The sequence below is a fragment of the Dipteris shenzhenensis genome, chromosome 18 (assembly GCF_047967505.1).
Source record: "Dipteris shenzhenensis isolate YYH24624 ecotype China chromosome 18, Dip_SZ_1.0, whole genome shotgun sequence".
Taxonomy (NCBI): domain Eukaryota; kingdom Viridiplantae; phylum Streptophyta; class Polypodiopsida; order Gleicheniales; family Dipteridaceae; genus Dipteris; species Dipteris shenzhenensis.
In genome coordinates, this window is record NC_141613.1 from 9,990,681 (window position 1) to 10,016,238 (window position 25,558).

Consider the following 25,558-nt stretch of genomic DNA (forward strand, 5'->3'; position numbering starts at 1 on the left):
GTCTTGTTGCATCGTTTGTTCATAGGGATAGCCTTAAAAACCAAGACCACACCACTCAACCTGACACATCTTGATCCAGAGATGTACTACTTGAACCAATGGCCATCAAAGAAAACATAGCCCAACCTATTAAGGTAAAGTTCCAAGACTTCAAAGGTGCTAGTGATGAATATCCATACAATCATTTGAATATTTTTCTATGTATTTGTCATATAAATGGTGTCACAACCAAGGAAGAGTACATGAATTACTTCCCTTGCACCTTGACAATTATAGCATAGTGCTGGTTCAACAAGTTTCCAATTGGTTACTTTGCAGAATGGCAACAGATTTTTGAGGCTTTTCTCAAGAGGTTTAATTCAGGACTTTGTGCTATGAATGTGGGCTCTCATCAATCAACTAAACACATCAACGATGCAGCGGATAACAAGTCACTTCATTCCTAGTTGATAAGGGGTTGTACCTAGATAGACCTATGCTCCTCATAAATTGTTAATCTGACCAAGCCATATGAGGACTAGCTTTGAAAAAGAGTGGACCTAATGAGCTAAAGAACAAGGACAAAGAGAGCGATGAGGAAGCATCTTCATAAGGAAGACAAGCTATAAGCCAAAGAAGGCCTTGAAAGAATTTGATATGGAGCTTGGTCCAACTAAAAGATGGTGCGACAAGTGTTTATAGCAAGAAAACATAGAGGAGAAATGTCAAGCCAAGTGCTCCAACACTTGTACCAAGTTTGGTCATGATGAGTCTAGGTGTGGGTATAATAATAACTGCATTTGAGATGTACAAGTCACATAGGAGAGCAAGCCCAAAGATGGATGCCCACTGAGACTTAGGCAAGGCAACGGTAAAGGCAAAAATGACAAAGGTAAAAGCCACATACCACCATTAAGCTGCTATTATTTCTTTGGTGACCATGGCCACACCAAGGTCGAGTGCAAGTTTTGGTTGAAGCATTTAAAATTTCTCAAAAGCAATGTGGAACAAAGAGAATTTGACCACGAGTGCCAATCCATTCTCACAAAATTGACAAATTGGATTGAGACCAATGTAGTCACTAGGTCCCAAGGTCTAGCAAAACATTCTGACAAGGTCCAACTCCTTTCAAAAATGTCTTTCGAGTTGGAAGTACTAGTAACCTTAGAATTTTTTGTTTTGACGTCTAAGTAGTAGTTGAGCATTAGCCTAGGAAATCTAAGGCAATCAGGAGTCAATTGCACTAGCTAGCTGAGCTAGGTTGGGAGAATAGAGAAAATAGGGAGTTGTTGGTAGCTGCACGAAGGATGGTATGCAGAATCAAAAAACATTATTGGCCTATAGTCAAGTCACTCCTTCTCAAGGGGTAGCATCTGGACTTTGTTCTATCATTGCCACCTATTTTTGAGTCCAACCCATTTTTGGGCTTCTTCTAGCTCTGTTTTCAATGTTTACTAGAGAGATCTGGTGATCCTACACTTGAAGAGTTAATGCTACATTATCAACCTAGCATTTGTCTCTGTTAGAGACATGATTGCAGCCTTTAGAGCATCATGCTCTATCTATAGGTGGGTGAGGGCTGCCTACATGGTCATCTTGTTGAGCAACCATCTCAACATCTTTTGTGATCATATGCACATAGCACCAGCACATAGAGTGCTAAAAAGGCACAAGGGTTGGAAACCCTAATCCTACTCCTAAGAAGCTTTGTATATATTCATTACTTTCAACTACTACTAGTGTACAATTAGTCATTTGTAGTGTGCTCTCTAGCTATTCAATCTCTCCTCATCTCCACCCTTCTCACCTTCTCTCTCCATATTTGTTCATGGTATCAAAGCATTCTTGCCTTCCACTGAGGCATCAAGATCCTTGTGTGAGAGAGATTGTGATTGGGAGTTTCTCCAGTGTTCATGTGAGAGTTCACTTCTATAAAGAAATTTTTGTCCATTCATTCCATCCAATTGAGAGAGAGATCTATTCTTCAAAGTTCTTTGTGAGCATATTTTGAGAGATTTCCATCATTGAATTTGAGAGGGATTCTTCCATGTGAGAGAGAGACACCCTTAAGAGATTTGAGTCATCCTTTAGCCTAAGAGAGATAGGTTTTCTATCCTATCCAAAGGCTCTTGAGGAAAGCCATATACATTGATGCATGCAAGAAAAGAATTGACTATTTTATTCTTGCTTGTGCCTCAATGTCATCATTAGCTTCTATTGCTAGAGCCGCTTCTGTGAATTCTGTTGTCATTCTTTCTTTTTCCTTATACTTTGGATCAGTCATGGCATTATACATATAATGTGCCATTGCATTGAGTGGTGTTAACTGGCTTGTGGTAGTTGGCATTACAACTCCAGTGATATCCTAGAATTCAGCCATTGGCTGGCACTCAAGTGGTGTACACTGTGAGCTTTGTGCATCTATTTGCTCTTTGGGCATGTCGAATTGCTGTCAGATGTACTTGCAGTGTGGTTTGCTTCCTGTATCATATTTATAGTATTGAAAACTGGATAAATATTAGAATAATATTGGATACTTACCAGATTAGTCTTGGTTTCTAATGGATCAGGATCCACATATGGTTTAAGCCAAAATCCATTGATCGGCTTGTCAAAAACAGTGCCATGAAGATTAGCTAGGCTCAAAGTGCCTTGTTGATCAAAGACTTCCATGACACTAAAAGGTCCATCATTTCTTAGCTTGAACTTTCCTGGTCTTTTCCCTAGCTTTGTGTTAAACATCTAAACTAGGTCACCTCTCCTGAACAATTTGAGTTTGATATTTATTGATCCATGCAGCTCTTCTCTTTTGAATGTATGAGCTCTGAAGTCTGTCTTCATCTAATTGTAATAATTGTTGTAGTCTAAAATTTACTGATTCTTCTAGTGAAAGCATGTGCTCTACAGCTACTCTGAGGCTCCCTGCAACAAACTCCATTGGAACTATAGCCTCACAACCATAGACCACAGTCTGAATGGTGTCAAACCTTTTGCTACTTTGTAGGCTATTCTTAATGCCCATAGAACTGAATCTAGTTTCTAATCCTAATCAATGGGATTGTCTGCTACTGTCCTCCTGAATATCTTTGTCATTATTTTGTTGGTACTTTCAGCCTAACCATTACCTTGAGGGTAATAAGCTGTTGACTTTTTGTGTAGCATCATGTGGAGCTTTGTCATTTTCATGATTGTTTTGTTGATGAAGTGTGTCCCTCTATCTGATCCTATTTCAATAGGCACATAAAACCTTGTAATGATATTATGATATAAGAAGTATGCAACAATTCTTGTGTTGTTATCCTTGAGGGCTACTGCTTCCACCCATTTTGTGCAATAATCAATTGCACCAATTATGTATTGGTTGCCTGTATGTTTTGCTACTAGTTTGATAGGACCTACAAAGTCTAGCCCCCACTTTTGAAATGATTCTAATGCTAGGATGGGCTGATGTGGCATCCTATCAGCATCCAGGGGCCTATCATCTCTTTGGTAGGGTACGCAGGATTTTGCATAGTTATGAGCATCTTTTAGGATTGTGGGCTACCATAGGCCTGCTTGTCCTCTTGTTCATCCTCCATGTGCCTCTACCAGAACATCTTTTTGCTCATGAGTTTGGACACATGTCCTGATAACTTGGTCTATCCCTCTTTTGTATAGAACTCCAGCAATTACTAGGAAGGGCTTGCTTTCAAACCAAAATTGCTCGACATACCTCTTCCCCATTGCTTTTGCTCCCATCATCCCATTCTTGATTCGTTTCCTTCCCCCCTCGTGTTTCCGTATCCCCTCTTTGCGAGCTCCTCAGGTTTCATGTCACTTTGCAAGCCTAAATTTTTTCTTGCGTAGCAGAGCCTGTTGCACAATGATAGTGTGCTCCCCCTTCTCTTGAAGCTCTTGGGCTACTCCTCACAGGCATAGGGGGATTTTGTGGCTAGAAGGACAACGAGAAATGTCCTCAGATAGTTTTTGGATGCCAGCATTTGGTCTTGATGTAACCCTTGGCCATAGCTCAAGTCGTCGGCTGGGAATAGAATGTCTCAAGTGACATAATAATCAAGTCTATCTTCTGTCTTCCATTGATCCAAGTTATGATGTGAACAGGTACGCTTTCCAAGCAATACTGAAATGGCGGTTACCTTTTATACTATTAGTGCAAATTTCAAGTGATGCTCAATTGTATAAGTATGCAAAAGTATGAAATTGGCTAATCAGGAGCACAAAATCAGGCCTTGATCAGAAATGGCATCGCAAAACTTTAGTATAGGAATTGATTGTCCTGATAGCCTGAGGCACAATGGGATAATTCATAGAATAAAATGAATAACTTGTCTTACACAAGTTAATGGATCAGAAGATAGAAAATGCATCATCTAGATCAGTTTATGGATGATGGCTGGAGTGAAGTTCAAGTGCAATTGCTTCTTCTCCCTGCTGGCTACTTGAGACATCTCTCTTTTTTCAGAATAGGGGGCTCTGCAATGCAACCACAGAAGCTACCAATGAACGTGGTCTATTGGCAATGATGATGCCTAGATCTCTCATGCTTGCACAGCTGCAGATTATAGGGAATTTGAAAATCCAAAGGCAATTCATATCTACTAATATCACTCCAAAAACATAAAGCTATCTACATATATATTAAAGTAGCCTCTATTATGGTGTGACTGTCGTGTGCAGAGAGTTGTGCCTGAAGGAGACTTGTTGACAGCTGTGAAGCATGTTTCTACCTCCTTTGCAAAATTGTGTGGGTGGCTTGTGGAAGATGTGCCATGGCTTCGAATTAAATGTTGTTCGATCAAGTCTGCATGCGATAGTTGCTCGGCCAACATGTGGCTATAACCTGGTGCGCTATATTGGGGTGCCCTGCAAAACTGTAGAGCCTCTGCTAGGCTTGCCCATGGAGAGGAGGAGGTGATGGTTGCAAAGGATGTGGTCTCCTGGGCTGTTGTGGAGACCGAGACATATGGTGCGACAGGAGTAGCCGACATGGCTTTGGCTCCTAGATAGAGGCCGATGGTGACTGTTTCATCACCTGGGAGGCCTTCGATTAGTATGGGCTCCTACTGAACCCATTTGCCCCTGTTCTAAGGTTTCACTTGCTAAACCCTAAACCCTAAACCGAGCAACTAGCTTGGGTCCGGTTGTACATGGCCGATGAGAGTGGCACTGGGCATTGTCCTTGCTCGCTTGGGCTTGACCTCTATCTCTTCTAGCTCTATCTAAGTTGGCCCTATGGTGGCAAATTTTTTGGCCAACCCATAGCCGTTGACAGGTGGATGCTGCTGCCGCAAGTAGTATAGAATCGGCATGCAAAGCATTGGGTTTCTGATTACTTCCTCGTGCATCTTGAGGTCGCATCCCTTATCTGGCTGCAGAAATAGGCTACCCAATTTGTAGCCTAGGGCTCCACCAGGCATAGCAAGATATTGGGCACAATGGACTGATGGTGGTCCATGTGCTTTACTTCCATTAGCCATTGCAAGGCTCTTGTTGGCCTTTCCACCTCGGGCTTGTGAATGGCTGTGAAGTGGATTCGACCCTTGCTCTTTTGTCAGTCATAGTGGCAGACCATGCTAAGGGCCTCTAGCTTCTTCTTTGTGGAGTGGCAGACCGAAGGCAACATGTACCACATCCTAATTGATGTGGTAGTGGTGGGGATTGCCTGTTGTGTCTTGTAGGATGCCAATGTTTTGCATGCAAAGCATTGGGTTTCCGATTACTTCCTCGTGCATCTTGAGGTCGTCCCTCATCTAGCTACAGAAATAGTCTGCCCAATTTGTAGCCTGGGGCTCCACCAAGCGTAGCAAGATATTGGGCATGATGGACTGATGGTGGTCCATGTGCTTTACTTTTGTTAGCCATTGCAAGGCTCTTGTTGGTCTTTCCACCTTGGGCTTGTGAATGGTTGTGAAGTGGATTCGACCCTTGCTCTTTTGTTGATCATAGTGGCAGACCATGCTAAGGGCCTCTAGCTTCTTCTTTGTGGAGTGGCAGACCGAAGGCGACATGTACCACATCCTGATGATGTGGTAGTGGTGGGGATTGCCTATTATGTCTTGTAGGATGCCAATGTTGGTGTTGCTGTTGGAGGAACTCTGCCAAAAGTTTCATGTCCAGGTGGCATGGGGCAGTCTACCACTCTGCTTAGGCTAGCAACTCTGAGTGCATCGTGCACGTCTGGCTCCTTAAGTGCTACATAAGCTGCCACTATATGGTATCGGAGGGTGTAGTCATGAGCCTCGTAGGTGAACGATGCATGCATCCAATTTTTGGAGCTAGGCTTCTCCCAGTGGTGAGTGCGATTGGGAGCACACGACCTTGTATTCACCTTTTGTGGGAGCTGTGGTGCGCTTTCTTGATCTTGAGGGGGGCGTACCATCTGTTGCTGTACCCTCTTGGGTGTTCACCAAGTTAGGCACAAAATCATGAATCATCTCCACTAGGGATTGCCGAGCATTCGGTACTAAGTGTCCTCCATTCGAGGTCACCAAATGAACTAGGAACAAGACTAAACTGATAGTGGGTAGCATGAACAGAGAGGAATTGGTAAGTGAAAGATACGGATTTCCTATATGGATGGGAATCAATGGAATAATGGCAAATTGTTCTGGTGGACTGTAAGCTGTGATGAATTGAAGGGTTTCATAGAAAGGCTAAAATTAGAGGCGGTGGCCTATCTATTGGACACTTCCTCCTCCCCTTGCAAATCTTCAATGGGGAATTCAGAATGCATACGGTGTTGAGAGTTCATGCTCAACATCATGTGATCATGTGTGCATAGCACCATCACGTGATCATATGTACATAGCACTAACCTTATAGAGTGCTATAAAGGAAAGGGTTAGATCCCCTAACCCTAACCCTAAATGGGTTTGTATATATTCTATTTTTTCCAACTAAATCTAGTGTACAGTTAGTCATTTGTGGTGTGCTCTCTAGCTGTGCCCTCTCTCCTCATCTCCACTCTTCTCCTCTCCCCTCTTCATATTTTGTCATGGTATTAGAGCATGGTTCTACCTTCTGCTAAGGCACCATTCTTCTTGTGAGAGTGTGAGAAAGTGATAGAGAGATTGAGTGTTCTCTTTCGTGAGAGACTTCCATTCATGTGAAGAAAATTTTCGTCCATTTTGAGAGAATTTCCGTCCATTGATTCCTTCCATTGTATTGAGGGAATTTCATCTATGTGAGAGAGAGTTCTTTGATTGAAAGTGAGAGAGATGATCCTACTCACTCTATGGCTTACTGATTGAGTTATAGGGAGTGAGAAAGAGAGAAAGACTTTGTGTCTTTTGGAGAGCCTACAACTAAGGCTTCTACAACAAGAAACTTCAGCAAACTCTATCTACAACGACTCGAGAAATCTCTATGAGAGAGATCTAAGGAGAGATCTCTACTCTCCTATATTGCTTTGAAGGAGAGAGAGAGGGAGTAAACTAAGCTCCATGCAAGCCTGGACTATAGTAGACACCATCGACATCTCCTACAAAAAGCCTTGCCTTCAACCCAGCACCTCAAGCTTCACGGCGTCCACGACGGACGCAGCCCACCGATGGCTCCATCAATTTGTGACTCAAAGTCTCTAGCAACAAAAAGCTCGCTGGCTCAAAGCTCACTGGTATCAAAGTCTCCACCAACGCTATGCCTTGACGGCTGCCTAGTGCCTCCACACTGAGCCTCTACACAACTGCAAGCTAGTCGACAAACCTCCAAGCCTTGCCCACTAAACACTCGCATGATTTGCTCCTCATGCCACAAGTAGATGTTATCCGTACGCCAATCATGCATGAGCCCAGACATTCGTAAGAAAGGCGTGCCTAGGATAGCTTCATATCTCGACTTTTGAGTGAAGTCCATGACTATGAACCTGATGGGGTACGTGAATCCGAATATCTTAATGTTTATGCCAGTAAGCACTCCCAAGGGCTCGGCAGTTCCCCCATCGGGTAACTTTACTACCAGGGATGGGTTTGCTCGAGTGTGGGTTTTTCCCATTTCACCAAGCATTCCTTGGTACATACACTCACTCCCGCTTCCCCATCTAGGATGGCATCAACCTTTTGGTGTTGATAGATTATGGGGATAGTGGTGTTCGCGTCATCACCGAAGTACTCGCCTAGCTTGTCGATGGGAACCTTGGGTGGGTTCTACCCCTTTTTTAGTAATGATTAGTTGGGCTTAGGGCTAGCAGGGCTTGGGGGCAACGGTCCTGTTCATCCAATTGGGGGTGCTAGTTGGTGTGAAGATCCATGCAAACGGCTAAAGGGCTATGTGAAAAGCCTGCTGGTGATCTACATGTGGCAATTCTTTTTCGAGTTGGACGACATCATCTCGTGTGCATGGCGGTGCAACAAGCTAGTTTATTAGCTTTAGAATTAATTGACTCCCTCGTTTTGTCATGAAGGCCTCAAGCCTTGGTTTGTGCTTTGTAGAGCAGCTAGCTGCCTTTGTTTCTAGGGTCCTCAATCTTAGTAGAGTCATATTGTATCAGCCAACAAACCCCTTAGGCTTGAGGCTTATCTTTTCAATAGAAGAAGTCGACTATTTTATTTCTACTATGTTCTACAATTGCATATCTCAATAATCAATTGAATATAGCTTATTTGCCATCAGTGGTATTAGAGCGGGTGATCTGAGGGTCTGAGAGAGGTTTGTAGAATTCCATCGTGAGAATTTTTGAAGGCAGAGATCGTGTGTTTGTCGGCAATCTCTAAGAATTTGTGAGGAGTCTTGCAGTAATACATGTCAAGAGGATTTGCAAGAAGATCAGATGAAGCAATAGCTTTACAATTTACACATGGATGATAAATGAAGAATTAGCGACCTTCCTGAATCACAAGTAGGCACAAGTAGGCATTACTAAAAGAGCTCTTTGAGCTCGGGTCTAAAATTGAAGAAGAAGATTAGAAGGCAATACTACTGAAAAGTTTGCCCTCAAGGTACAGTGAGTCTGCTCGAATTAAAGCTTGATGATGAGACTAACTTCATACATTGTGTTAGCTTACTTCTAAGCGAGGAGAAACGTGAGGAGCATCTCTTTACTAGTGATACTGCCTATCTTACAAAAGATAAACAAAAAGGGAATATGCGCTCATGTTATTATTGTGGCAAGCCAGGCCACATTGAAAGATTCTATGTGAAGAAACAAAAGGACTTGACATAAAAGAAAGAGAAGAGTAAGGCTTGCATAGTTCAAGCATCTTCATCACCAAAAGAAATGGCAGTATTTGTCTCTGCTGAGTTACCTGATCAAGATTGGGCCTTCGAGAAGTCAGATGGTGTTCATGAGAGCACTCTTTTTCGGCACAGGAAGAAACTTTCAAAGTATTTTTTGGTTATGGTGTGTTTGGAGCTACGATGCTCGGTGGATTCAGGCTTTGATGCTTGTGAGATTGTTTGGTTGCTTCTGGACTACGATGTCCAATTGACGGGACTATGATGTCCATTTTCTTTTTTGACATCTCCCTATTCAGATCAAGGAAGGTATTAAGAAGATGATCTTGATGCTGTGTGGGAGTACACTATTCCTCTGTGGTGCTAGTTGGTGTGAAGATCCATGTAAACGGCTGAAGGGCTACATGAGAAGCCTACTGGTGATCTACATGTGGTAGTTCAGAGCTTTTCGGAGCTAGGTGATGTCATCTCGTGTGCATGCCGGTGTAGCAAGCTAGTATATTAGCTTTGAAATCAATTGGCTCCCTCATTTTGTCGTGAAGGCCTTGAGCCTTGGTCTATACTTTGTAGAGCAGCTAGCTACCTTTGTTTCTAGGGCCCTCAATCTTAGTAGAGTCATATTGTATCAGCCAACAAACCCCGTAGGGTTGAGGCTTATCTTTTCAATAGAAGAAGTCGACTGTTTTATTTCTACTGTATTCTACAATTGCATGTCTCAATAATCATTTGAATATTATTTGCCATCAGTGGTATCAGAGTGGGTGATCTGAGGGTCTGAGAGAGGTTTGTAGAATTCCAGTGTGAGAATTTTTGAAGGTAGAGAACGTGTGTCTATTGACAATCTCTGAGAATTTGTGAGGAGTCTTGCAATAATGCATGTCAAGAGGATTTGCAAGAAGATCAAATGAAGCAATAGCTTTATGATTTACACATGGATGATAACGAAGAATTGGCGACCTTCTTGAATCACAAGCAGGCATTATGGAAATAGCTCTTTGAGCTCTGGTCTAAAATTGAAGACGAAGATTAGAAGGCAATACTGCTAAAAAGTTCGCCCTCAAGGTAAAGTGAGTTTGCTCAAATTCTAAGGCTTGATGATGAGATTGACTTCATAGATTGTGTTGGGTTACTTCTAAGGGAGGAGAAATGTGAGGAGCATCTCTTTATTGGTGATACCACCTATCTTACAAAAGATAAACAAAAAGGAAATATGTGCTCGTGTTATTATTGTGGCAAGCCAGGCCACATTGAAAGATTCTGTGTAAAGAAACAAAAGGATGAGATAGAAAAGAAAGAGGAGTGTAAGGCTTGCATGGTTCAAGGATTTTCATCACCAAAAGAGATGGCGGGATTTGTTTCTCCTCAGTTACCTGATCAAGATTGGGCCTTCGAGAAGTCAGATGGTGTTCACCAGACCGCTCTTTTTCGGCATAGGAAGAAACTTTCAAAGTATTTTTTGGTTATGGTGTGTTTTGAGCTATAATGCTCGGATTCAGGTTTTGATGCTTGTGAGATTGGTTGGTTATGTCTGGACTACAATGTCCGACTGATGGGACTATGATGTCCATTTTCTTTTTCGAAGTCTCCCTATTCAGATCAAGGGAGGTGTTAGGAAGATGATCTTCTAGGGTGATGCTACATGGCAATACACTATTCATCTGTGGTGCTGGCTAGTGTGAAGGGCCATGCAAACGGCTGAAGGGCTACATGAAAAGCTTCCTGGTGATCTACATGTGGCGGTTCAGAGCTTTCTAGAGCTGGGCGACCTCATCTCATGTGCATGGTGGTGCAACAAGCTAGTATATTAGCTTTGAAATCAATTGACTCCCTCCTTTTGTCGTGAAGGACTCGAGCCTTGGTTTGCCTTGGTCTGTGCTTTGTAGAGCAACTAACTGCCTTTGTTTCTAGGGTCCTCAGTCTTAGTAGAGTCATATTGTATTAGCCAACAAACCCCATAGGGTTGAGACTTATCTTTTCAATAGAAGAAGTCGATTGTTTTATTTCTACTGTGTTTTACAATTGCATCTCTCAATAATCAATTGAATATAGCTTATTTGGTATGAGAGCGGGTGATCTCAGGGTCTAAGAGAGGTTTGTAGAATTCCATCATGAGAATTTTTGAAGGCAGAGATCATGTGTCTGTCGGCAATCTCTGAGAATTTGTGAGGAGTCTTGCAGTAATGCATGTCAAGAGGGTTTGCAAGAAGATCAGATGAAGCAATAGCTTTACGATTTACACATGGATGATAATGAAGAATTAGCGACCTTCCTGAATCAAAAAAGCAGGCATTACTGAAATAGCTCTTTGAGCTCAGGTCTAAAATTGAACACGAAGATTAGAAGGCAATACTGCTGAAAAGTTTGCTGTCAAGGTACAGTCAGTATGCTCGAATTCTAAGGCTTGATAATGAGGCTGACTTCATAGATTGTGTTGGGTTATTTCTAAGTGAGGAGAAACATGAGGAGCATCTCTTTACTATGGTGATACCACCTATCTTATAAAGCTTTGATGCTTGTGAGATTGTTTGGTTATGTCTAGACTACGATGTTCGATTAACGGGACTATGATGTCCGTTTTCTTTTTCGATGTCTCCCTATTCAGATCAAGGAAGGTGTTAGGAAAATGATCTTCTAGGGTGATGCTACATGGCAGTACACTATTCCTCTATGGTGCTGTCTAGTGTGAAGGGCCATGCAAATGGCTAAAGGGCTACATGAAAAGCTTGCTAGTGATCTACATGTGGTGGTTTAGAGCTTTCTGGAGCTGGGTGACATCATCTCATGTGCATGGTGGGGCAGCAAGCTAGTATATTAGCTTTGAAATCAATTGACTCCCTCCTTTTGTCATGAAGGCCTCGAGCCTTGGTCTGTGTTTTGTAGAGTAGCTAGCTGCCTTTGTTTCTAGGGTCCTCAGTCTTAGTAGAGTCATATTGTATCAACCAACAAACCCCGTAGGGCTGAGGCTTATCTTTTCAATAGAAGAAGTCGATTGTTTTATTTCTACTATGTTCTACAATTGCATGTTTCTTGAATATAGATTATTTGCCATCACTTTGTACACAAGGGCTTGGATGTGAAAACTATTTGATGAGGGAGAGAGTGGAGGCAGCGCAGCAGAGGCAAAGATGGGCTTGGCAACTGGCAGAGAAAGAGGAGCAGACTCAAGAGGATTTGTGGAGATTGTGGCAATTGGCAAGACAACTAGAGGAGGTAAAGTCTGGGGGGAAAAGGGTGAGGATATGTCTGCATGGGGAGATGAGGCTAGAAAATTTGACTTGATGCAAGGCAGTACCGTAGCATACAAACATGGGGATTTAACTTGCAATGTGCCTACCCCTTAACAATTCAAAGCCTTGCACAATGATTCCAAGTCAATCCACCTCATACTAGATATAAAGTCACATAGTCTCATGGAATATTGCCTAGACTTTTCTTGAGACCTATGTATTCATATGAAAATACAAAAAATGGATGGAGCGGCATGTACTTCGTGTTATTATTCAGATAGCCTTGTGAAGACGAGTAGCTACCTAACTTAAAAAGACTATCATACATAAAAAAGTCCCTAGTCCGCCGAGCATTCATCACTTTTTCTAGTCAACACACACATGTAGCTTACCATTTTTATTAGGCATAACAATAACTGGGAGCAACCAATCACCATGATTAATAGCATAAATGAATCTGGATTGAATGGGTTGACCAAGTTTTGATTATACTTGTTTGCCATGATCACTATTCATCTTGTACATTTGTTGATGCACTGGATTGGCATCCCATATTAGAGGAATCCAATGTTGGCATATCTCAGGTGGCACATCCTACAAATTGGAATAACTCCAAGAAAAAACATCTTTATATTGCAAGAAAAAAGCTCTTAGTACTGCTTGGAGTTGATCGTTTAGGAAATGTGAGCTCACCACAACTATGTGTGGTTCCTTATTTCTACCTAGATTAAGTTTTTGTGTCAACTCATGAACTAGGTGCTTCATACCAAGCTGAGTGATAGTGATTTTGGGCTCAACCAATTGTCATTTCACTTTTCATGTCCTTGGTAAATTGGCTTGGGTAGAGACCTCATTGTTCTATCGACTTCTCTTCTTTGATCTTCTACTTAAGTTCAATTGCCACTTGGAAAATATCTATTTCTCCCACGGGAAACATATGCATTTCCATAAGCCTAAATTCCACGTCTTGAGGGACTAGTCTTTAGATTCCAAATGCTTCAAGCAGTAACCATTCAATACTTTGTTTGGATTAGTAGGAATATGTACCTCTTTATCACCCATCTTACTGCTCATCATTTCAATGCCGCCCCAATCATGCAATACCTTGGCACTCTTTAGCTAGGCTGTTCCCAAGAGTATGCATTTTCTTCCATTGGAATGACAAGTAAACTCATAGTATAATGTACTTCCAATTGTAATTACAACACCTGGAAGCATGTCTTTTGGTGCAAGTGGCTGTTGATCGGCCATGCCCACTCAGAATGGAGAAGGTTTGAGATTTTTAAACTTCATATGCTTGGCCATAGCATTTGAAATATGTTGACTCCTGATCCACCACCCATAATAACACTAGATACATTTTGATTTTTTATTTTTACATTAATGATGGGACTTCACCATCCACTATGGATGTATTGATGATGGGCATCATATGCAGTACCTGCATCTTGAATGGGTCTCACTTAAGGCTTGAAGGTTGTTGAAATTCATAATATGGAGCAATCCTTAATAATTCAACCACAAAAAGACTAATTTTTATGTTTTGGAATATCTCCCATGCTTGTATGACTTATGAACTCACATTGCCGATGTTGCTCGAACAGGGATGCGCTTGTTGATTCTTCACCCTGCTCAATTTATTATAAGACCACAGGTGGGTTTGGAGGTAGGTCAATAGTAGGCACCTTTTCATAATTCTTTGGCCAATTTAGTAACCACTTGTCTCCATCTCCGCTCTCACCAATATATGTCCTTGTAGGTGGTTGTCAGTGGTGCTTACCTACTTAGGTACTTGACCTTGAGACCTAAGGACTGCATGAAATTCTATTGACTTGGGGAACTCTACTAGAATGACTTGGCATGATGGATAGACTACGCTCCTTTCTTGATTATTTTTGAGCAATTTGATGTGTTCTTGCCACAATTTACATTTTGCCTTAACTTGATTTTCACCACAAAAAGAGCAACATAGTTGTAATGTACCTTCAATTTCTATCTCTTTCATTCTTGCCTTTACCTGTGTGACCTGGTTCACATCCCACAATGCAATTTTTATTGGACTAGCACTATGAGTCATCATGCTTGGTTCAATAGTTGCTTTTGGTGTGAGCTTGCCTCAAACACTTGTTGCACCACTTCTCATCTTGAATGGTCTTACCTTGGAAGCCCAATTCTTTCAAAGCTTTCTTGAGAGTGGTCTTTAGTTTATCTGGCTTTAATGAGGTCTCTTCCTCCTCACTTTTCTTGATCTTCTTCTTTTTCTTCTTCTTGGCAGGTCCACTTTTTTCCAATGCCACTACTTGATTTAGCAATTCCTTATATAACAGTATTAGGAGACCAAAATGTCTATCTAAGTGCAACCCATAGTCAATGAAGCACATAATGATTTATCAACCAGTGGTGTGCTCCGCTCAATTGATGAGGGTGTGCATTCATAAGAAAAATTCTTGTATAGGTTCATTATCCTTTTGCTACAAGTCACTAATTTGGTGTGAACATGCTCATGATTAATCTCTTGCATAGATCTTCTAAGAAACTCTTTGGACATCTATTGCCAATCCACAAAAATGCCAATCAGAAATAGCCATGAGAAAATTTTGTCAATAAGAAAGGAAAGTAATTTATACTCTCTTTTTTGGTTGTAATACCTTATATCTAGCACACTCATAGAAAACTCTACAAGTAACTATATGGGACTTCTTCATCACCAGCACCTTTAAATTCTTGAATTTAATCTTGATTGATTATGATGACTTTGCCTTGATCACTACCATTTTGGGACAATGTTTGCGGAATATAGATCTATTGGATTAAAATGCCTAAATTGTGACTCATGGACGCAGTAAGACCATTTGGTGATGGACATCATTCTCCATGACCTCAAGCACTAGCCGTGCTTTGTGCCTGCAATGTCCTACTGCAACCAAACTCTTTAGTTTGTGCCTATCAACTTGTTGCGAACTCCAAGTTTGAGCTCTTTCACTTCCTGAAGGAGTTTGAATAGACCTTGGGCTTGATGGGCGAGATGGAATACTTGATTGAGCAAGGCTCCGTGCTTGTTGGATCGCTTTTGGGTTTAGTGTCACTTGCTTGGGAAATAGCTCCTTGGGACCTTCGTGACCCTTATGGTAATTGTTCTCCTAGCTTGATTCTTGTTTTGAACCCTAATCATAACCTTGGCTCACCCTACCCCACCTCTGTCTTGTGGGTAAGTCTTCTTCTTTGTTCTTGGTTTGAGGTGCATCCTTCCTCTAAATCAAATGCTTGCCTTTTAGGTCAACATCCATGCTCATGACTTGGCTCATAGAGGGGCTCACTAGTAATCAATGTGTCAGTGTCTTGAGGACTTTGCTACATGTGGTACCTCAAGTAATCATTGATGCATCTCTGAAACCCCTTCATTTTTAGTGTCCATGTAGTACTCAGATGCCATCTCACCATGCAAGGGGCCAAGCAATTGCCATCCTCGAGCTCTTTATTGTTAAGGGCCTTCTACTCCTTGCAATCATTCATGTCAGCTATCCATTCCTTGTTCAAATATAATCCCAGATGTTTGTTGGTCCATGTTCTAGTAGTTCTTGCCACCTTGACAATGCAGGTGTTCTTCTCTCCTAGCCATGTACCTATGGCATTGTTTGAGCATGCATCAGACATTGACCAACACTCAAAGGATTCTATAGGTTTTTTGGCAACACTCCTCCATCCCAAAAATAGTTATCAAGTTGTTTTTCCAAGTCTTCAAATCATCGTTAGCTACTTGGATGTATCTTTTGTGATAATAAATTGTACCAAGCATGAATTGTTGCTCTAAATGTTTGTTATATAAATTGTATAAACTACCATAGCTCATCAGCTGCTGTCAGCATGAAAAATTTCTCTAATGGTTTTTTATATCAATTTTAAGGACTAATTAACTCATTATATTCAATTTCCCACGTGTACTTCAGCATGTCTATCCCTTGTAGGATCACCAAGTGTCGACAATCTTATTCTCTCACCTCTCATGGACCCGTGTACCTAGTTCTTAGAGGAGAAAGTGCTATGCTTTGTGAATATGCCTTCTCTTGTACTCCCTATATTTCTTGGTGGATGCAACTACTTGATGCAAAAGGTGAATTCTTCAAAGTTCTACCAGGGTGGTGTCACAGCATGTGGGCAAAACCGTATGGAGATTAGTGGAAGAGAAAAATTCACACATTTGTAAAACTAGTTTACAACTGGAAATGTTATGATACTCAGACAATGATTCTAAAGATTAAAAAAGTTTTATGAATACAAAATTATTTTCGAGGTCTAAAAAAACATTATAAAGCTAGAAAAAGTATTCTCAAGTTATACAAGTACAAGAAAAGCCATTGGAAAACTAAGGAAGATTTAAGAGACCATGATTCAGCATGTAAAAATAGTTTCGTAATTAGTAACATTTAGTAGAGCTAAAAATTTCTTTGAGACATTAGATAAAATTATTTAGGCTAAATTTATTAAAATTCTTGATAAGATGAGAAGCTAGCAAACCATGGTGTATTTTTAAGCTTGAAGAGCTTTTGGATTTTGAGTGTGATATTCCTGCTGTGCTGGTTTTTCAGTAAGGTTCTTAGGGAAAGGCTTCTTCCTTATAAGATTCATCTCAGAGGAGTTCCACAATGAGGTGGTGGGAAAAACATTCTTGTTTGCTGGAGCGACAATGTTAGTGGTCCCCTGGAGCTCAACGTTCAGTATAGATGAATTCCTCTTCCATGAGTGCCCCAGTTTGGGTCGAGTTCTCGGGGGTTCTTGAGCTATTAGGGATTTTGGTTGAGTGTCTTGCTACTTCTTTGGGAAGGGTGTCACTAGTTCCCCACATGTCTTCGGTAGTTTGAAAAGCTTGGATCCTTTGGGATCGCAGCCTGTATATGCTTGATTTTATTAATGTTGAGCTTCTAGATGGTGTGGCGTTCACTCAACAAGTGCAGTTTGGGCATTTTCCAAACTCTTACTACTTGTGTCATTCAACTTCCCACTTTGTTAGGAACTACTTGAGAAGGATTACTAAGAGTAGGGAGGCAGATGGGGATAAGAGAGATGATGCTAAGAGGGTGCCGGTCCCTCTTGATCAAAGTAAGGAGGAAAAAGCCAGTGAAGTCTCTTTGCATAAAGCGGACCTTCGTCATCGAGCTACCAAGGAGCCTTATTTAGAAAGGGAAATGGTGTAAAAGGGTTGGATGGAGGATGGTGGATCACAAGAAGGTGATTGGAAAAAGGTTGGCTACATGAACCAGATTAGAAGGAAATGACAGTCGGTGTGGATAAAGCCAAGGAAACATTGGGGGAACATGAGAGTCTGGACCTAAAGATGCTATGAAGACCTAGGGGAGGGATACGATAGGGGTGTCTTAAATTTTCCCGATGCAAGAAGATGAGGCCTCGTCAGTTCAAGGAGACCCAAATGAGGAGTTACCTAAAGCATATCATCAGAAGTGGCCGCCAGAAGAAAAGAAGAATGAAAGGACTTTGCTGGAGCCATGTAACTCAAGCATGTATCTATAGAGTAGCTTCGTACCATGTCAAATCATATCATTTCAAGTATCAAAGACATGGCTACTAGAAGCTCTGGTCAAGGTCAAGGGAATATGTTTCACTTTCTGTGTGATGATTATAGAGCCTTGGAAAATGAAGAAACTCAGTAGGGTTGATTTGGGTGAGAGGGGTAGGTCGGTGGTTATGATCTCTTGGAACTTGAGAGGGTGCTATGGGCTATCGAAGCAACGCAGTTGTATTACTCTTTTGAGAGATTTGAATCTGGAAGTTATTTTGCTTTAAGAAGTCAAATGTGGAGAGTTTGATCATTTTTGGTTTCTCTGTAGGAAGATGGGGTTTGAGGTCTTTGTTATCTATCTGGTGAGGGGAAAAGGAGGGGTTGTGGTTCTGGTGAAGGAAGTTTGGAAGCCTCAAGAGTTGTTCAGGGACAAGGAGGGCTTGTTTCTAGCTGCCTCTATCTTTGTGGATTACTTTGTGTTTAATTCTCTATGTTTATTCCCCCAATTTCTCCAAGGAGAGATTGGTGTGTTGGTAGTCCCTATTGTCTCAGGTTTCTGGTTATAGGGGGAGGGATTTTGGGGGGTGATTGGAATTTTATCGAGCGGTCGAAGGATAGGTCTCATGCAAGGTGTCCAATTTCCAAGTTTGAGAGCGAGGCTTGGTCTCAACTCTATGCAAGTTTTAGTGGATTTCCCTGGTCCAATAGGCAGAAGGGTAATCAGTATAGGGTTGGGAGGATTGACAGGTTTTATCTTTTCAAGGAGGGATGGTGGTGTTGTGCTCCAATGAAAGGTGAATATGCTACCCATTCCTACTTATCGGACCATGTTCCATTGGTTTTGGCAGTTTTCTATCCCCAAGATGCTCGGTCCTTAGATGTTCATTTTGGACGATAAGCTTCTAGGAAATGAGGCATTTTGCAATATGATTAGAAGGATTTGGTTGCAACTAGAGCACACCATAAGGATCCCTACTTGAGATGGGATATGTTGAGTCAGACAATTGTCTTGGTAGCCCGTAATTGGATGAGGCAGACAAAGCTATGGGCTGGCAAATTTAAAAATATGGTGTATATGCATGATGCCTTAAGATCGGCTATTGCTGAGGGATAAATTTTGTGCTGCCTTGCTTGTAGAACTAGAAATTGATATACAGAAGAGGGAAATGGAAGATGTGGAGAGAGCAAGATTGAGGAGTGGGAAGCTATGGCTTGAATTGAGCTTGAATTAGGAGACTTCCCAACCAAGTTTTTTTTCCAATGAAAATAAAAGCGAAAAGAGATAGAATTGACTGAGTGCTCGACGTAGATGGTGAATTGGTCTCTAACTTTTGGAAGATTGCTGACGTCTTCAAGACTCAACTAAGTTCTCTAGTGGGTATGCCTGCTATTCAAGATGAGAAATGGAGGGATGCCTTGACTGATGCTTTAGCAAGGATTGAATGTAGAGTTTTAGAGGGACAAAGACGTTTGCTAGTGAGACCTTTTGAATGTAAAGAGCTATTTGAGGCTCTAAGCCTAATGAAGAAGGATCGTTCCTAGAGCCGAACGGTCTCTTAGCATAGTTTTTTCTCCATTTTTGGGATATTATAGGTGAAGATTTGGTGGAAATGCTAAATGCCTCAGTGAAGAGAGGGTTTGTTTCTGCAGATGTGAATGCAAGCATTATGAAACTCTCCCCAAAGTGCGAAAATAGAATTTGGGTTGGGGTTGGCGACCAATCACGATCATGAACACCTCATATAAGTTTATGAACAAGGTAATGGCCATCAGGATAAGGCAAGTGTGATGCAGGTTGTAGACAAGGAGCAAAGTGGTTTCATAAAATTCAAAGAGGATTTTAATAATACTCTTGAATGTTTCCATTGCATTGGATTATGCAAGGAAATCCAACCAACAGTGTGTGGTGTTTGGGCTTGATCTAGATAAAGCCTATGGCAGAATGAGGTGGGATTTTGTTTTGGAGGTGCGGACTCAGCTTAGTTTCGGTGAAGTATTTGTGGCAATGGTCTCTAATTATTCCAAAATGTATCAGCAATCCTGTGTATAAATGGTGTTTGATTTTGCTAAGATACCACTGCATATCTCTTGCCATAGTAGCATAGATGCAGTTAGTTGGCCACATCTCTAGCAATTGTTGTAGGATCACACTAACTAGGGCCTCCTCCCTGATGTTTAATGCAAATATCACAGGTGATAGCTTTTAACTGGATCCAATCCCATTTTCTGAGGTCCTAGATCTACGATGACGACTAGCACCTTAGATCCTTCCTATAAACATTTCTTGCAGTATAAAGATTGAGTCTAGAAAATGACATATCTCTAGTGCACAATGCCTTCCTCCACCATATTCCTTCACCCAAACTTGCATCCCCTCTTAAACCTGCTTTTCCTTTCCATCTCATCTTCTGCACGCAAATCTTCCACAGGCCAGCCACCAAATCGAAACCAATAATTTTTAGAGGAAATCCAGAAACTAATTGATCATACCAATGCATTGCATTCCATGACCCAGCTCTGAGGAAGATCCCTGCTCAATGAACCATCTTACAAGCTGAACCCAAGGTGACTCATCCACAAACAGCCTGGGTAGCCATTTCCCCATCAATGAAATATTCTTTAGCCTGATATTAGGGAAAGCGAGACCTCCTTGGAATTTAGGCTCCTGTAATACCTCCCATGGTGTATAATGCATATGCCTTTTGCCCTCTTCCTTTGCCTAGAGGAATGCCCAAAACAGATGTTCCACCTGCATCCAATGAATCTTACAAAAATTCCAAAGCGTAGCCACATATGTCACGGAAGCTGATAGCACATGTTTGATCAGCAAAGCTCTTGCATTCCACCCCAAACACATTCCTCCCCAAACCTTAAGTTTAGACTTGACCTTCTCCAAGAACCACTCAAACCTTTGTTTGATTGAAATCTCTATCCCTATCGGAGCACCAAGATATCTCATCACTTCCCCATGCCTTATCAAAGAGACCAAGAGATCATTAGCTTACTGAGGGGGAGGATCTACACTAGTTTTGAGACCAAATCTTTTCTGCAAACTGCATACTGAACCAGATGCCCTACAAAAAATTTGCATGACTCGCATCAAAGCCTGCACACTCTGCAAGTCTTCCTGAGTCAAAGCCATCAAATCATCGGCAAAGAGTTGAACACATAATGGCTCACTCGAGGGCAAATAAAGCCCCTTCAGATTTCCTTCTTGTTGACATTGCTTCAACATATGCATCAATGGAACAGTGCATGCTGCAAACAATAAGGGGGCAATAGGACACTGTTAGTGCATAGACTTGTGTAAGTCAAAGGAACCAACCACTACAAGGATGATTTATCGAAGATTGTCAAAGAAAGGGGTCTATTCGCTAGCCCTCAATAGAAAGTGGGGGCGGCGGCACTCACAAAAATGGTGGGAGGATAGATTGCGCAATATATGGAAAGATTGCAGGGTCGCCAAAGCCAGCTTTCTGATGTGGAAGTTGCTCAATCAATGGTTGCCAATCAGAATAAGATTGGCTAGGAATATGGAGGTAAGCCACCTTTGTCCTTTATGCAGAAATGGGGTAAAAGTCCTCAATCACTTGTTTTGGGGTTGTCCGGTGATGAGATGCATGTGGAAAAGGTGGAAATGGCAGTCAATAGGAGTGGTTTAATGGACAAATTTTAGCTTGGGCTCCAAGTGGAGGGCAGTGTTGTTAAGCGATGATTATGGTTCACGTTGATGCTCAAAGCTTACTGGCTATATATTCGCCGCATGGCAGTAAATGCTATCTGGATGGTGAGGAATCAATCTGCCTTTACAAGTAGTGGGAGATAATGAGCCTGTGATAATGCAGCTGCTGAAAGAGACCATCTTGGATGCATAAGTTGTAGCTGGGAAATAGGATTCTTTGGTGGGTGACTACCTGGTGGACTTGGTCAGTTTGCTTTAGTTGGTGTCTTAGTATTTTGTGCACATTTGGATGCTTGCAACATAGGCCACAGGTCTAGGTACCCTTCTAAGATGGCCCATTTTTGTATATCTCTATTATATCTAATTAAAGCCGTCAAGGTTCTTTTAAAAAAAAGAGAGAGCTTAAAATTGTGATTGTAATGCACTTATTGTATAAAAAAAGGGACTAAGGGTTTAGCTATTTGATATTTCAAATTAAGCTTGAATCTCTTGTTATTTATGATTGATTTCAAGAATCACAATGAAGTTCCACTTTGTATCCTAAAGTATGTTCTATAGGATTTGCTCATATCATATAGTTGCACTTGATAAGTAGAAGATGATCAATTCCTATAGTGTGTATGCTGTGAGAGGACTACTTGTGGTCATTCGATGACGGGAAAAATGGTGCATTGAAATTTGAATGCATGTAAGCAGTGGGCTCGCCTTGGGTGTTCCCAAAGTGCAAATTCTCTAACTATGTTTGATCTCACACGGCTCGTCAACCTGCATACACACTGATCCCAACATTGAAATCGCAGTACCTGATCTCCGGCAGCATGGAGCCTGGATTAGAACTAATGTTGGTGTTCGGGGGATCAAGCTTGCAGGGCTGATTTCTCGGGTATTTCAGAAAACAGGGCCCTGCTAGATTGCTCCTCCCGCAAGCTGCTTCGTCCATCTTGTTCTTCTCATACTTGTTGAACACCAAGGGAATTATCCCCGCCATCCCGCTTGCAGTGCTCCCAAACGTTGAGGACGAACTGATCACCATGTCTTCCACGAAGCTCATCAGCCAGATGTCCATGACTGCCTTCTCGTCATGGCTTCGATTGCCAGTCATTTGGCCGCCCTCGCGCGAGGCAGTAAACACAGTCACCAGGGAGCCATTCGAATTTGGTGCATGGGCGAAATCGTCTTCCAAGTCTTGGTAGTATTCCCCTCGGAGAGAGGCTACAAGCACGGCGACTTTCTGCTGGTGATCCTTCATAGCAAGTTGAATTTGAGTGGAAGGATCCACCCCCTCCAGAGGTCGGGGAAGCAGATTTTGCTCCACGGTGCACTTCAAAATCTGCCTGCTCACGGAGGCACTGTAATTACCCGTCCAAGAACGGATCTGAAGCCCGATCCGCCGATCCGCCACCTCCATGTAAGCTTTGTAGAACTGCATTATACGAGCCCATACACCATTCTCCGGATTGAGCAAATATCTTGCTCCGTGCATGAAGACATCTTTTCGGGGGAACCAGTCGTTGAGCTTTTGTCGAAACTCCGGCACGAAGTAGAACCCTGGCAATGTATACTCGTGGCTCCGATAGAAGACCCAATTCACGCCCGTCAGCAGTTTCTGCGTTGTTGGACAGAAAAAAGGATGATCACGGTCCCAATCGCAGCACATGATATAGACGAACAGATGTTTTGGAGCATCGTCAATCAATCTAGTCAGATTGTGCTGGACGGACGACGAGTCTTCCTGCTGCTGTAGAAAAACTTCGTCCAAATAATCACACAATCGCTTGGCTTGGACACGCATCTGAGGCTCTGGAAAATCTTCGGGTAATACCCAAGTAGAGAGCGGGAAGGGATTGCAAAGATACTCATGGATGTGAGAGTCAGTGGCAATGAGCATTACGCGGCTAGTCAAAAGGGAATATAGGAAGGCAGAAACGAGCGAGAGGACCTGATTGCCTATCCCGTCCATACTTTTCCAAACCAGATATTTGCAGTCTTGCGGTACATGACCCGCTAAGGCCAGCGCAGTGAGGTTGTAGCCTACCGTGCATCGCTCATGGTATGCCTCGTACTCCCGAAGCACAGACAAGAACTTGAAGGGCGGCAGGAAGTGGGGCGACGTGTTCTTGCGGAAGCAATGCTGCTGGTACTTACTGTGGCAGGAGTTTCTCACGCTCAAATCGTTCGGGAAAGGGTGGTAATGCTGATTTGATTTCTTCTGCAATCCGAGAGCGCTGCAAGCTGTAAACAATAGGGCGACTCAAAACCATCAATCAATGAAGTGGTATCTCTCTATCCCTGTCTCTCTTGGGCTCGCTCGCTCGTTTGCTCCTCCAAAGAATTTACAGACTGATCTACCACGAGATTATCGACTTACCCAGTGTTAATGCTGGGCGGTCGACAAACGGCAAGCTGACCAGGCCTTCGACTGATAGGCGGTCAAGGCTTTGGATGTTGGCATCGTAGCTGCCAGCTTGTGAGCCGAGCATGATAACCAGAGAAATCAAGACAAATCCTAGCGCAGCAACAATCATGCGCCAATTGTATTTCAAGGGCGGAGGCGAGGGCAGTCTATGACCATGAGCCATGGTGGCCTGTACATGAAAGCCTTTGCAACGACGAACGTAATAGAGAGCTTCCAACGACGGCCATCGTGTACACGAATACAAATGCTTGGGCGAATTTCCATGTTCGTGCACTAACGTGTGCCCTCCGTGTCCTATTTTCCAAAGAAAATTTCACACACTCGTTGATATCGTGTAGCTATCTCTTTAGTTAGGCACTTAGCATTGTGGAATGAAAAGAAATTCTAGCTTGTGGTTGAGCCCCGTGTCTACTTTATAAGCCTTGGATTTACAGTAATCCAAGGGTTATAGAATTTGGCAACTAGACACTTTATAAGCCTTGGATTTAGAATAATCCAAGGGTTATACAATTTGGCAACTCGGTACCCAACTTGTATCGTCGCCATCTTTGCTTTGCATCATCGAAGCAGTCCCCATCGATTGCTTCACAGCCATCTCCTCTCCCCTTTGCCACCCTCCTGTCTCCATTCTCGCCTTCACCAAACAGCATGCAAGGTTGCGAGTCAAGGCAAGCTTGTGGGATTCTGCAAATACATTCTGGATGTATTTATGGAAAGTAGGTGGTGCAATTTTTAGTCCAAATGTCATCACATTTGATTTAAATACTCCCCATTCAGTTACAAATGTGGTTTTGTCTTTGTCTTCAGGAGCCATTCTTAACTGATTGTAGCCACTAAATCCATCAAGGAAACTGTAAAGTTCATGGCCTGCAACAACATCTAGTAATGAGTCACAAAATGGGAGTGGAAATGGATCAATGATTGTGGAAGCATTCAATTTCCTATAGTCCACACATATTCTGAGTGTGCCATTCTTTTTGGGTACAATGACAATTGGGGACAACCATGTAACATGGTCCAAGGGATATATGAATCCAACTTTGAGTAGCTTGTTTAGTTCCAGCTTCACTTGTTTGGCATAGTTAGGGTTCGTCTTGTATCTATGTTGGATTATAGGTGTTGCATCTTTTTTGAGATTGATTCTACGTTGGCAAAATCTTGGGTCTACACCCTTCATGTCTATGTAGTGCCATGCAAAGACATCTTTGTATTCAACCAACAATGTCCCGAGTTATTCTTTGAATGAACTATTGAGGTCAGTTCTTATAAGCACGATTTTGGGGTTGTCATAATCACCAAGATTTGTTTCTTCTAGATCATCTTCTTTGACTCTAGCACTCCTTTTCATATGCTCTTCAAACTGTGCTTTTGCTTCAATGATAGCTTGCATACTTGTTTTGGAGTTGTCCTCTAATGTACCTTCCTCATTGTGTGCCTCTTCTGTTGTGTTGGCACTTTTTATGTCTGATTGTGCATCTGACTTCTGCCCGATTCCATCTGACCGTGGTTTGTCTGTAGTAGGTTGAGTAACTTGTGATTTTTTCTCTGGAGTAATGTATTGTTTTACT

General features: G+C 42.1%; 1 protein-coding gene across 1 annotated transcript; it reads right to left on the reverse strand.

Annotated features, from left to right (window-relative positions):
* Nucleotides 1-22,334: 22,334 nt before the first annotated feature.
* LOC147890777 (putative fucosyltransferase 8) lies at nt 22,335-24,153 on the reverse strand. Its single transcript, XM_087389825.1, has 2 exons — nt 23,943-24,153; nt 22,335-23,806 (listed from the first exon to the last, which is right to left on the reverse strand). Exons 1-2 carry the CDS (start codon nt 24,151-24,153, stop codon nt 22,335-22,337), a joined length of 1,683 nt encoding a protein of 560 aa, XP_087245951.1.
* Between the last annotated feature and the right edge of the window lie 1,405 nt (nt 24,154-25,558).